This window comes from Phytophthora cinnamomi (assembly GCF_018691715.1).
Source record: "Phytophthora cinnamomi strain GKB4 chromosome Unknown Contig85, whole genome shotgun sequence".
Taxonomy (NCBI): domain Eukaryota; phylum Oomycota; class Peronosporomycetes; order Peronosporales; family Peronosporaceae; genus Phytophthora; species Phytophthora cinnamomi.
Genome location: NW_027151018.1, coordinates 252,039 through 265,107, shown reverse-complemented (window position 1 = coordinate 265,107; position 13,069 = coordinate 252,039). Strand labels below are relative to the sequence as shown.

At 55.9% G+C, this 13,069-nt stretch overlaps 2 protein-coding genes across 2 annotated transcripts; both read right to left on the bottom strand.

The window, feature by feature from the left end:
- Window positions 1–3,824: 3,824 nt before the first annotated feature.
- On the bottom strand, window positions 3,825–4,422 carry IUM83_19122 (Pol Polyprotein; the record flags this gene model as incomplete). The annotated part of the gene is made up of 2 exons (XM_067944155.1): window positions 3,825–4,174; window positions 4,245–4,422. 2 exons carry the CDS (start codon window positions 4,420–4,422, stop codon window positions 3,825–3,827), a joined length of 528 nt encoding a protein of 175 aa, XP_067784800.1.
- A 226-nt stretch (window positions 4,423–4,648) lies between these two features.
- On the bottom strand, window positions 4,649–5,032 carry IUM83_19121 (uncharacterized protein; the record flags this gene model as incomplete). The annotated part of the gene is made up of 2 exons (XM_067944154.1): window positions 4,649–4,837; window positions 4,907–5,032. 2 exons carry the CDS (start codon window positions 5,030–5,032, stop codon window positions 4,649–4,651), a joined length of 315 nt encoding a protein of 104 aa, XP_067784801.1.
- Between the last annotated feature and the right edge of the window lie 8,037 nt (window positions 5,033–13,069).

Below are 13,069 nucleotides of genomic sequence, written 5' to 3'. Positions count from 1 at the left end.
CAACGCAGTCGACGACAACGCGGATCGCGTTGTCGTGCCAAATGACCATGACCTGCGACTCAGGATCATGTACGAGTATCACGATGCCCCGACTGCGGGACATCTCGGACGTGAGAAGACATACGTCCTTCTCACGCGCGACTTCTACTGGCACCACCAGTATAAGTGGGTGCGCAAGTACATCCGTGCTTGCGAGGTATGCCAACGCGTAAAGCCTGCGCCATTCGCGCAGGCTCCACTGCAATCACTACCGACTCCGTCGGAGTGTTGGAAGTCCATGTCTTTGGACTTCATCTTTGGTCTTCCCCCGGACAGCGGAGGGAACACCGGTGTTGTGGTCTTTGTAGACCGTTTCAGCAAGATGGTACATCTTGCTGCGGTGCCAGCAGAGGTGACCGCGAAGCAGACAGCCCGTCTGCTCGTCGACATGGTGTTCAAACACCATGGCATGCCGACCGACATTGTGTCGGACAGAGACCCGCGCTTCACAGCGCACCTGTGGCAAGAAGTGTTTACACTTCTTGGGAGCCAGCTTTCCATGTCGACTGCGGATCATCCGCAGACGGACGGTCCAACCGAGCGCGTGAATCGCGTGCTCGTCGATATGTTGAAGAGCTACGCTCACTCGTTCCACTACTGGAGCGAGTGCCTATCGATGGCAGAGTTTGCCATCAATAACTCAGTGCATGCCTCAACAGGGCATACACCGTTCTACGTGAATGCCATGCGGCATCCACGTCTACCGAGTTTACTCGGAGTGATGGCTCCCACTTTAAGTGGGGGAGGATCTACGACTGCAATACAGCAGCCGCAGAAAACCGCTGACACTTGCACAGTGTCAGCTGCAACAATGGACAAACCACATGAGTCTGCGCAGGGCGCAGACTCCCCCAACAACATGGCCAACGACCACGGGTCTGCGCAGGGCGCAGACACCGCAAAGAACCACGCAGAGGCCGGGCCTCTAGCGGAGAGCGAGCTGAATGACTTCAGCTCGGATGCAATCAGTTTCATCACCAAAAGACAAGCCGTGATTCGGTTTGTCCAAGACACAATAGCAGCTTCTGTTGATCAACAGAAGCTGAACGCAGACAATGCGGGCAGAGGCAACACAAATGAATTTAAAGTTGGTTCATTAGTTTTGTTAGCTACACAAAACCTGCCTAGACATGCAGTTTCGGATTTCGGAGCAAGCAAGCTTGCTCCGCGCTTCATCGGGCCGTTCACTGTGTTGGCACGGCACGGCAACGCATACACGCTAGACATACCGTCTAGCATGCGCCTCCATCCGACCTTTTACGTCGGACGGCTGAAGCCATACCGGCAGCACGAGCCATCTAGCTCGGCTGACCCGAAGCCTCGGCAGGAGCCGAGGCAGAAGCGGAGGACTTGGCCTCGGCGACGAGCAACCTCTCCTCCAGCGCGCGGACGCGCTGGAGCAACCCTTCATCTGGGTCCCCAGCTCGACCTGGATATTCGAGGCGGTCTGCGAGACCGCTGCGACTTGGGCCTTCTGGTTCGCCAGCTCCTGCTTCAGGGCGGCGAACTCAGCGCCTACAGACGCTCCACGACGGCCACCCGGTCGTGGAGAGGCGCATACTGATCAGCCCGGGGCTGATCATACCCGGGGCGTGTTCCCACCCCCGCCACCGCCGATCCGTGACGCCCGCGGCTCAACCCGCTGGATTGTTGAGCGGATTGTTGACCATAGTATCCCGAAAACGAACCCTCAAGGGGCTCGTTTTCGTATTCGTTGGAGAGGATTTCCTCCCCATCGAGATACATGGGAGCCGCGGAACGTCTTGCTGGAGGACGTTCCGGAAATGGTGAGGGCGTACGAAGAGCAGTACGCGCTGGCGCAGCGGAAGTAACACGAGCGCTGCGATCATCGCTAGCGCCCGAACCCTCACGTGCTAAGAACTTAGCACGGAGCTCTTTGAGACTCTCGGGCACACGGAACGACGTGTACCCGTTCAGGTCGCGGTCGCTCAAGCGGACCGCGCCTGTAAAGCACTTCGTGCACTGAAAGCCCTCGGGCACAGCGCACGGCACATTTGCCTCCTCAGCAGCAACATGAAGTTGCTCCAGCTTTCCACGCTTCGAGTACGTCTCGAAGCGATCACGCGCTTGCTTAATACGATCACGGTAAGCACTCGGCCTCTTGTTGAAGTTCTCAACAAGGCGTTCCAGCTTTGACAAAGTGCCTGCCATTCGGGCACTTTGCTGCGAGAAGAGGTCTTCTTGCTTTGAAACCATCGGAGCTCATGAAAGAGTCCGATGTAGTAATCGCGCCTTTGATGCGTTTCCGCATCAAAGTGCAGCTCGGCAGCCACACCGTCATCTTTGATGGCGCTGCATACGTACAGCGGCACCTCATTCGGAGGTACCGAGTTCCCAAACCGGTCCGCGATCTCGGACGCGGACGGCATCCATGGATCGCGCGCTGCAGGCGCAGCGCGCGGAGCTCTTGAGCTTTAACATCACGCGCTGCAGCAGCAGCGCGCGGAGTACTGAGAGCCCCAGCTGAAGCGAGTGGGGTAACACTCTCAGTACGCGAACGCTTCGAACTCGAAGCGTCCGATTCGTCCCCCTTCACGCGGGCGAACGTTCTTGGCGTGAGGGTCGAGCGATTCGCTCGACACTGAGTCTTTACGCTTTGAGGGCGAGTCCTCCTCGCCCTCCATGTCTTCATCGTCGTCGTCGAAGTCGACGACGTCACCGTACTTCGCCTTCTGGCGTTCGAAGTAGTCGTCGATGGAGAGATGACTCCCCATCGACTTTGAGGACTTCTTCTGAGGCGCGCTCATCGTTGAATGAGCGCGGATTTCTTCTCAAACGCGGAGAATTGACGAATGGTCAATTCCAAAGATTGACGTGCGGGGACCCCGCGCGTCTAACCTATAAGGGGGGGATGGTGTAACGGGGTTACACGTACAAGTGGCTGCAAGCCACTTGTGAATTTAACAGATAGGTTATCTGTTAAACGTTTTGGATACTTCCTCACATTGGTGTAAGACACACCGATGGATACATTGAAGTGGACCACCACAGTGAGTGGTCCACACATACCCAAAACATCCTATTGGTAGAAAGCAGCATCTTTCTACCAATCAGAGACATGCATATTAGCGGGGCTCTGACAGCCAGCCGCTGCCAACCCTTTCATAGATGATAAACAGTTTTAGCAGCTTTTAGAGGAAGATCAATTTACAAACAATACAGTTCTCATTTTACCTTAAACTACCTATTTGGTGTTTTATTTGATTTATATTATACTTGTGGACTCAAGTATAATTAATTCAAATTATTAATAAACTCCTACGCTTCCTCATACACGTAGCGCGACGTGTAAGCTAAAGTAGTGAGCCAAAGTAGGCCCACTACAGCCACCGACATGGCCTGGCCGTCGGCTAATTTGCAGGTCTCGCCGCAGTCCACAGGATCGATCAACAGGCTGGCATCCTTCACCAGGTACCTTCTAGCTCCGCTGTCGAGCACACACGAACCGTTGCTGCTATTTCCCACAGCAAGACCGAACATTGCCTGCCCATCCTTCTTCTTGCTAGTAATGTCCTTCTTCAGGTGGCCTGGTTGATAGCAGCGCCAGCAGCATCGCTCGTTGCGTTTCGCGTCTGCACCCTCTACAGCATTCGCGACCAGATTACCGCCGTCGCTGGTGCCAGCATGGCCACCGCTGCGACTACCACGAAAGTTTCTGCCGTGCGCGTTGTCTCCACCATTCATATCTGCTTCGAGCGTGCTGCAAAATCCGCCAGCTCCCACGCTTGCCTTAGCCGGTCGACACGGCGCCGGTTAATTGTCGTCTACATCGCCCTTTGGATCTCCAGTGGCGCGCACTCGCAAATGTACTGCAACACCAAGCGCTCCGAACAATCGGCAGCGCTCGCAATTGCAAACAAGTCGTAGCACTGCTCAATCCAGGTACGATCCACACGCTTACGCGCTCGCATCATGCGAGTGACTTGCTCAACCGTGACCTCTTTTTTATAAACCTCGAACATGCGGTTCGTTAGCTGCTCCAGCGTTGGTGACTCCGCCGACCAAATTGTCTTCCTTCGGTCGAAGTACTTCCGCGCTGGACCCTCAAGGTGCCGATTCAGTGCACGATCCTTGAAGTCCGCAGGCCAGTCACCACCGCTGATCACCTGCGTGGCTATCAACTCGTCCAAGAACATGAGTCCCTAGTCCTTAGCCCGCCCCGAGGCCTTCGTACATCTCCTTACCGCAGAACCGCTCGATCGGAAGCTTGAACGACGGAATCTTCAGCACGAAGCCTTGCGACGGCACGAACTGCTGCTGTTGTCGCTGGTCCGGAACGGGCGCGTGCTGAAACGGCACTGGCTGCGGCTGAGCAGACACCAACTGCTGCTGCTGCTGCTGCATGGCCGGGCTGATGCCCATAGCTTCACTGAGAGCGTCGGCCCTCCCTCGCGGCCGACGAGCTGCCAGGGGCAGGTAAATGCGCTCGAGCCGGCGGCCGACGAGTTCGACACGTACATCCCGCGCTGCAGCTGGCCGTTCTCCAGCCGATCGCGCGCGGCGTCTCGCACCGGACCGTCAACGAGGCCCTTGAGTGGATCCAGCCGGTCACTGCTCTGGTCGGAGGCACCACGTCCGCTCTCGCGAGTCAGCGCGGCGACGTGATCACCGGCAGCGTCATCTCCCACTTGAGCAGCGATTTGACCAGGAACTGGGGCAGGGGCGGCTCCCGGAGCTGGGCATCGTCGGCATCGTCGTGGTTTGTTGGGCTCATAACCTGTAGAGTAGAGGCCGGGGTGTGAAGAAGGATGAATATTGTGAACTGCTGTCCATTGCGCTGTTGACGGGGGCAAGCCACCAGGTCGTTCGTTACCTAGTAGTCTAGAGCACGAATTCCACTATGAACCTGGAGGACAGCTTCTCTGCTGCCGTCTCGTTCCGCACCGCGGCAGCCCGCCGATGCCGTCTCCTTCAGTACCCAGTAGTCCGCCGCTGTGTCTCCGTTCCTACCAGTAGTCGCTGCTGTATCCATCTGCCTGTCCCTGGTGTCTCCCTTCACCCTCCAACTGTGTGACTCATGCGACGCCGCAGGCGCATCAAGGGCAGCATGGTCAAGTAGAGCAGCATGGCCTCGTGGCGAAAGTGGCTTGACACGTGGCAACCGTCGAGTAGACGTGGTCCATCGGGCTTGCTGGCAACGTGGTTGCTTCGCGCGGGTCCTCTTGTCAGCCTGGGGTTCACAACCTGTTAAGGTTTCGGATCGGACATGTTAGATGAAGTAATAGCAGGGGAATAGAACAACAGAGGACAGCGTGAAGGTGCCGAAGGAAGATCTTGGAGGAGAAAGGATACCCGGAGGTACTTGTGCACTAGCAATCAAAAGACGAGGGATCACTGTATTTGAGTGCACCATGCTATGGGGACGACGTCCCTCTCTATTGTCTACCGACTGTGATAACATTTTTTTGGACAATAATGTTGTTCTCCAAGTTCGTAAAAAGTTACAAAACGTCGCTACGGCACAACGGAGTCACCGGCGCTGCAAGTTGAGCTCGAGGAGAGCGCCCACGTAACTTTGGACCGTTGTCGCGACGCACGTCCAACCAACACAACTCGCTCTTACGCGCCAAAGCAAAAAGTGTTCAAAGAATGGTGTGATCGCAAGAGCTTCCATTAAACTCACTACCAGGTTACTGCGGCAAAGATGCACTTGTTCCTACAAGAAGAAGTCGTCGATCGAAAAGTAAGGACTAAGGGCCCTGATCGGAAAACCAGCGCTGCTAGTTCAAACGTATGTTAACGCTATATCAGACTTGTACAGCGATCAGCAAAGTCGTGGAGCGAACACATTCACACCCCCTAAACAACCTAAACAAGGCGCTGTTGGCTTCGCTGAAACGCGAAAAGCACGAACAGAAATAAACGCGAGTACACCGATCGAGGCGTTGGTCCCTGTTCGATGGCTACTGCACTACAAGCGACCTTGTCTCCATATCGCGATACTACATGAATTTAAGCACTAGTCCTGGCTTGCGAAACCGGACGAGTCATTTTGTAACGGGGTTACACGTACAAGTGGCTGCAAGCCACTTGTGAATTTAACAGATAGGTTATCTGTTAAACGTTTTGGATACTTCCTCACATTGGTGTAAGACACACCGATGGATACATTGAAGTGGACCACCACAGTGAGTGGTCCACACATACCCAAAACATCCTATTGGTAGAAAGCAGCATATTTCTACCAATCAGAGACATGCATATTAGCGGGGCTCTGACAGCCAGCCGCTGCCAACCCTTTCATAGATGATAAACAGTTTTAGCAGCTTTTAGAGGAAGATCAATTTACAAACAATACAGTTCTCATTTTACCTTAAACTACCTATTTGGTGTTTTATTTGATTTATATTATACTTGTGGACTCAAGTATAATTAATTCAAATTATTAATAAACTCCTACGCTTCCTCATACACGTAGCGCGACGTGTAAGCTAAAGTAGTGAGCCAAAGTAGGCCCACTACACCTGGTAGCACTTTGTAGTCCGTCCAACGACCGACTGCTTGACGTTCGTACGCGGTGTACGAACGCGGAGCCGAGAACCACATGAGCACGGAGGTGCCCATGGAGAGCTCCAACACGCCTGCAACGCATGTTGCACGCGCTGACTGCCCCCACCTGTCTGACCCAGAGTGGGAAGCCCTCCAACGACTGTCAACAGTCATTGGAGAAGCGGCGATAGCTACAATGCTGCGTACGCTATCGCCGACGGAGCAACATGGTGTTGCTCTGGGCTTCATCATGAAGGAGCAGCGTGATGCTGCTTCCTCAGCGACGGCGTCGTCAGGGACGACACCGCGTGCTCAACCATTAAAGTTGAGCGTAAGCAATTACGTGGGAAGAGAGGGCGAGCCTCTCCTCCGATGGCTTGTCGAACTCGACACAGCCATAGCGGCTCGACGCATCGTCGACCCGCTGTCGAAGGTCGCGTTCGCCATGTCCTGCCTTGGCGGACGCGGAAGGTGTTGGGCGTATGGACGCCGACTCTCCGATCCTACGTGCTTCAGCACGTACGAAGTGTTCAAAGAGGAGCTCAAACAAGCGTTTGAGCCCCCGCAAACGAGTTCCGGTCGAGGGCGGAGTTCCTCGACCTTCAGCAGGGTAAGCATGACGTCCATGCTTACGCGCAGCGTGCACGATATTTGGTATCAAATATCGTGACTAACTCGATTGACGAGGCGACCAAGGTCGTCACGTTCATGAAGGGGCTTAGAGATGGGCCTGTGAAGACCTATCTCTTCCAAGAGTACCCGAGTACTCTCGAAGCTGCAATCACTCTTGCCATGCAAGAAGAGTTTAGCCTGCGGCAGGCTAAACTCCATGTAAACGTACCGAGGCCGCAACCGCGCCCGGTAGCGAGACGGGAGGTCCGGAGCCAATGGACCTCTCGAGCGCAACAACTGCTGGTTACCAGCAGCAGGGAGGTAACGTGCGATGCTTCCGCTGCGGAAGGATCGGTCACTTGCACGGGAGTGTACAGCTCCCATGCCCCTGGAGGTGGCCGTCGTGGCGATGCTAGGCATCGCCGCGGACCAACAAAAACGCGAACATCCAGTAGGCGCGGGGCGCCCTACTGGTAATGCAGTCGCGCGTGCCGACATCGGACACGCGACACTGAGGACTGCAGCCCCCAGTGAGACCAGCTCTCACTGCAAGAAACAAGATGACAGGCCAAACCTAGTCATCTTGAGGTTTACTCGAAGAGAGCGAGTGACTCTCTTCGAGCATTGGTAGACTCAGGCGCGTCGAACAACTTTGTTCGACTACGAAGCCTGTCGAGACTTGACTTCGAGGAGGTAGATACACCTCGAAGTCTTCTGAGGTACGACTGGCAACAGGTGCCATCGTGAAGACCGAGAAGCGCGTCGTGAACGTGCGCTTCTCGTACAAACAACGAGTGTTTGTCGAACACTTTATCGTCCTGGACCTGGACGATAAGTTCGACGTGAAATGGGCATGCCGTGGCTTGCACGGCATGATCCGGTGATAGACTGGAAGAAGCGCACGCGCGTGCGCTTCGGACGCGACAGCGGAACAGAGAGCGATGGCCCTGTTACCGCAGCGCGCGCACCTGCTGGTGCGGGCTGCTCACCAGTCGAGACAGCGCTTTATGCTGCTGTCCCGGAGTGCCCAAGAAGTGCGCGAGGGCGCGCACAAGTGAGACCCACGTCGGCAATGCTGCCGACGTCAGAAGAAAAAGATGTGTTGGTTCCGGGAACCAACACCCACGTTCAAGCGTGTAAGGGACAGTCCCTGACCCGAAGCGGTCAGGTCGACAACGACGCGTCGGCTCCCGGAGCCGACGCACCCTCAGTCATGAGGGGCTCCGCCAATGAATGGCGTCGAGGTGACGAAGGCGTGTCAACTCCGGGAGTTGACGCTGCAAACAGTGCGGACGGTTGCAAACGTACCGCACTGACGCAATTTGCATGCTGTCGTCCAGCCGGGCTGCACGACGAAGCGCCATGCGATCAAGCCGGGCTTGATATCGCGCGCCCGCAGACAGGGTCTGCCGGCGAAGGGACACATTACCGTGCAGCCGGGCTGCACGAAGGAAAATGCGGTCAAGCCGGGCTTGATACCGCGCGCCCGCGGACAGGGTCCGCCGGCGAACGACTGTCCACGGCCGGGCCTGGACAAGAAGAACAACTGTGCGGAGCCGGGCTCCGCACAACAAGAAGACGGCGCAAGCGGAAAACGCTGCGCAAGTCTCGGTCCGGGACCGAGACGCAACAAGAGCAGTCTGCTGGGCAGACTGCGGCGGTGACGCCGAATGTCAAGACGCTAAGCGTCTTGACGCGCACCGATACTGGATTCCAGTATCGTGACATGGAACTCGCTAGTCCTCCGACGACGGCGTCGGAGTTGACTTCGCTTCCAGCCATGAGCTGGAAGCGCTTCACGCGCGACTTGCACGATGGACGCATCGAACAAGTCTGCGTTCTTTCGGACAGCGAAAGAACGGCGAGCGAGAGCGAAGAGCTGAGGCAGCTCTTCATGGGAAGTACCACTGATAGTGAAGACACTCTCAGTGCGAAGACGAAGCGAGAGCGCTTCGAGGAATAAGGTTGGGACTCGCTGAAGTCGAGTCCCTATTACAATTGTTGAGGGAGTACAAAGACGTACTCCCGGAAGAGATTCCTGCGGAGCTTCCGCAGGATAAGGGCATTCAGCACGAGATTGATCTCGTGCCGGGCACGAAGTACTGTGTCACGCGGCAGTGGCCACTGCCGCGAGAGCAAGTGAAAGCGATCGACGACTTCTTTGAAAGTCGTCGTAAAGCAGGACAAGTGCGGGAATCAAAGTCCCCGCACAGTGCTCCGACGTTCTGTGTCAAGAAGCCACAGGGCGGATGGCGCATCGTTCATGCCTACAACAAGCTGAACGATGCGACGGTACCAGACGCCGATACCACGAAAAGATGTTATCATCGATTCGATGGCCGGGAGCACCGTTTACAGTGCTCTCGACTTGCGAGATGGATTTTATCAAATCCTAATGCGTGAGAGCGATATCCCTCTCACGGCAGTGAGCACGCCAAGCGGCATGCTCTGGGAATGGCTAGTAATGCCACAGGGGCTTAAGAATGCCCCTGCGACTTTCAACAGGTGCGTGACGCACTTGTTGCGCTCGGTGCGCGACTTCGCACCGAGCTACTTCGATGATGTATTCATCCACAGCCGGGCTGTGGACGGGAAGACCGACGTAGAGATGCACAGGGTGCATCTCCGGCAGCTACTTGAGCTTATGCGAAAGCATAAGCTCTACGCGAACCTGAAGAAGTGTATCTTCGGGGCGAGCGAGATACCCGTCCTCGGGTGTCTCGTAGGGAAGAATGGTGTCCGCCCTGACCCAGAAAAGGTCAGAGTGATTAACGAATGGCCAACGCCTTCAAGTGTCAAGGAACTGAGGCAGTTCCTTGGCAGCCACGTACTTGTGCAAGTACGTGGAGGACTATGCGGGCAAGATCCGCCCGCTGTCACAGCTTCTTAAGAAAGAAGCTGTGTGGAATTGACACCCGATTGCCAAAGGCATTCGATACAGTCAAGCGGGGCTTGACTGAGGCGCCGATCTTGGCAGTGGCTGACCAAGATCGCCCATTTCACGTAGTGTGTGACGCATCCGATTTCGCGATCGGATGCGCGTTATCGCAGCACGATCACGAGGGCCGTGATCGTGTCGTCTACTACCAATCGCGTCAGCTGAAGCCAGCTGAGCGCAACTATCCGGTGCATGACAAGGAACTCCTTGCCATGAAGTATGCACTCGCAAAGTTCCGAGTGTACTTGCTTGTGAGTAGACCATTTGTGGTCTACACCGACCATGCTTCACTGCGCACCGCAGTGAAGTCGCCACATTTCACAAAGAATGGCGAGATGGCTCTCATTCTTTGCGGAGTATAACTTCCGGGTCGAATACAAACCCGGAAGATTGAACGTGGTGGCCGACGCGTTATCACGTCGGCCGGACTATGCAGAAGCTGTTGACGTCAATGCCATTGACGCCATACGATCGAGCAAACCCACATCATCTCTGTTGGATGATGTGAAGGCCGCGTACGCGCACGACGCGGACGCGAAGCTCTTGCTGGCCTATGGCACAGCGCCTTCTGACAAGTCCCGTCAGAAGCTGCCCAAGCACCTTCGAGCGCGTGCACACCGCTTTCGTGTGCACGAAGGACTGCTACTTTACAACGCAGTCGACGACAACGCGGATCGCGTTGTCGTGCCAAATGACCATGACCTGCGACTCAGGATCATGTACGAGTATCACGATGCCCCGACTGCGGGACATCTCGGACGTGAGAAGACATACGTCCTTCTCACGCGCGACTTCTACTGGCACCACCAGTATAAGTGGGTGCGCAAGTACATCCGTGCTTGCGAGGTATGCCAACGCGTAAAGCCTGCGCCATTCGCGCAGGCTCCACTGCAATCACTACCGACTCCGTCGGAGTGTTGGAAGTCCATGTCTTTGGACTTCATCTTTGGTCTTCCCCCGGATAGCGGAGGGAACACCGGTGTTGTGGTCTTTGTAGACCGTTTCAGCAAGATGTACCATCTTGCTGCGGTGCCAGCAGAGGTGACCGCGAAGCAGACAGCCCGTCTGCTCGTCGACATGGTGTTCAAACACCATGGCATGCCGACCGACATCGTGTCGGACAGAGACCCGCGCTTCACAGCGCATCTGTGGCAAGAAGTGTTTACACTTCTTGGGAGCCAGCTGTCCATGTCGACTGCGGATCATCCGCAGACGGACGGTCAAACCGAGCGCGTGAATCGCGTGCTTGTCGATATGTTGAAGAGCTACGCTCACTCGTTCCAATACTGGAGCGAGTGCTTATCGATGGCAGAGTTTGCCATCAATAACTCAGTGCATGCCTCGACCGGGCATACACCGTTCTACGTGAATGCCATGCGGCATCCACGTCTACCGAGTTTACTCGGAGTGATGGCTCCCCACTTTAAGTGGGGAGGATCTACGACTGCAATACAGCAGCCGCAGAAAACCGCTGACACTTGCACAGTGTCAGCTGCAACAATGGACAAACCACATGAGTCTGCGCAGGGCGCAGACTCCCCTAACAACATGGCCAACGACCACGGGTCTGCGCAGGGCGCAGACACCGCAAAGAACCACGCAGAGGCCGGGCCTCTAGCGGAGAGCGAGCTGAATGACTTCAGCTCGGATGCAATCAGTTTCATCACCAAAAGACAAGCCGTGATTCGGTTTGTCCAAGACATAATAGCAGCTTCTGTTGATCAACAGAAGCTGAACGCAGACAATGCGGGCAGAGGCAACACAAATGAATTTAAAGTTGGTTCATTAGTTTTGTTAGCTACACAAAACCTGCCTAGACATGCAGTTTCGGATTTCGGAGCAAGCAAGCTTGCTCCGCGCTTCATCGGGCCGTTCACTGTGTTGGCACGGCACGGCAACGCATACACGCTAGACATACCGTCTAGCATGCGCCTCCATCCGACCTTTTACGTCGGACGGCTGAAGCCATACCGGCAGCACGAGCCATCTAGCTCGGCTGACCCGAAGCCTCGGCAGGAGCCGAGGCAGAAGCGGAGGACTTGGCCTCGGCGACGAGCAACCTCTCCTCCAGCGCGCGGACGCGCTGGAGCAACCCCTTCATCTGGGTCCCCAGCTCGACCTGGATATTCGAGGCGGTCTGCGAGACCGCTGCGACTTGGGCCTTCTGGTTCGCCAGCTCCTGCTTCAGGGCGGCGAACTCAGCGCCCTGCAGACGCTCCACGACGGCCACCCGGTCGTGGAGAGGCGCATACTGATCAGCCCGGGGCTGATCATACCCGGGCGTGTTCCCACCCCGCCACCGCCGATCCGTGACGCCCGCGGCTCAACCCGCTGGATTGTTGAGCGGATTGTTGACCATAGTATCCCGAAAACGAACCCTCAAGGGGCTCGTTTTCGTATTCGTTGGAGAGGATTTCCTCCCCATCGAGATACATAGGAGCCGCGGAACGTCTTGCTGGAGGACGTTCCGGAAATGGTGAGGGCGTACGAAGAGCAGTACGCGCTGGCGCAGCGGGAAGTAACACGAGCGCTGCGATCATCGCTAGCGCCCGAACCCTCACGTGCTAAGAACTTAGCACGGAGCTCTTTGAGACTCTCGGGCACACGGAACGACGTGTACCCGTTCAGGTCGCGGTCGCTCAAGCGGACCGCGCCTGGAAAGCACTTCGTGCACTGAAAGCCCTCGGGCACAGCGCACGGCACATTTGCCTCCTCAGCAGCAACATGAAGTTGCTCCAGCTTTCCACGCTTCGAGTACGTCTCGAAGCGATCACGCGCTTGCTTAATACGATCACGGTAAGCACTCGGCCTCTTGTTGAAGTTCTCAACAAGGCGTTCCAGCTTTGACAAAGTGCCTGCCATTCGGGCACTTTGCTGCGAGAAGAGGTCTTCTTGCTTTGAAACCATCGGAGCTCATGAAAGAGTCCGATGTAGTAATCGCGCCTTTGATGCGTTTCCGCATCAAAGTGC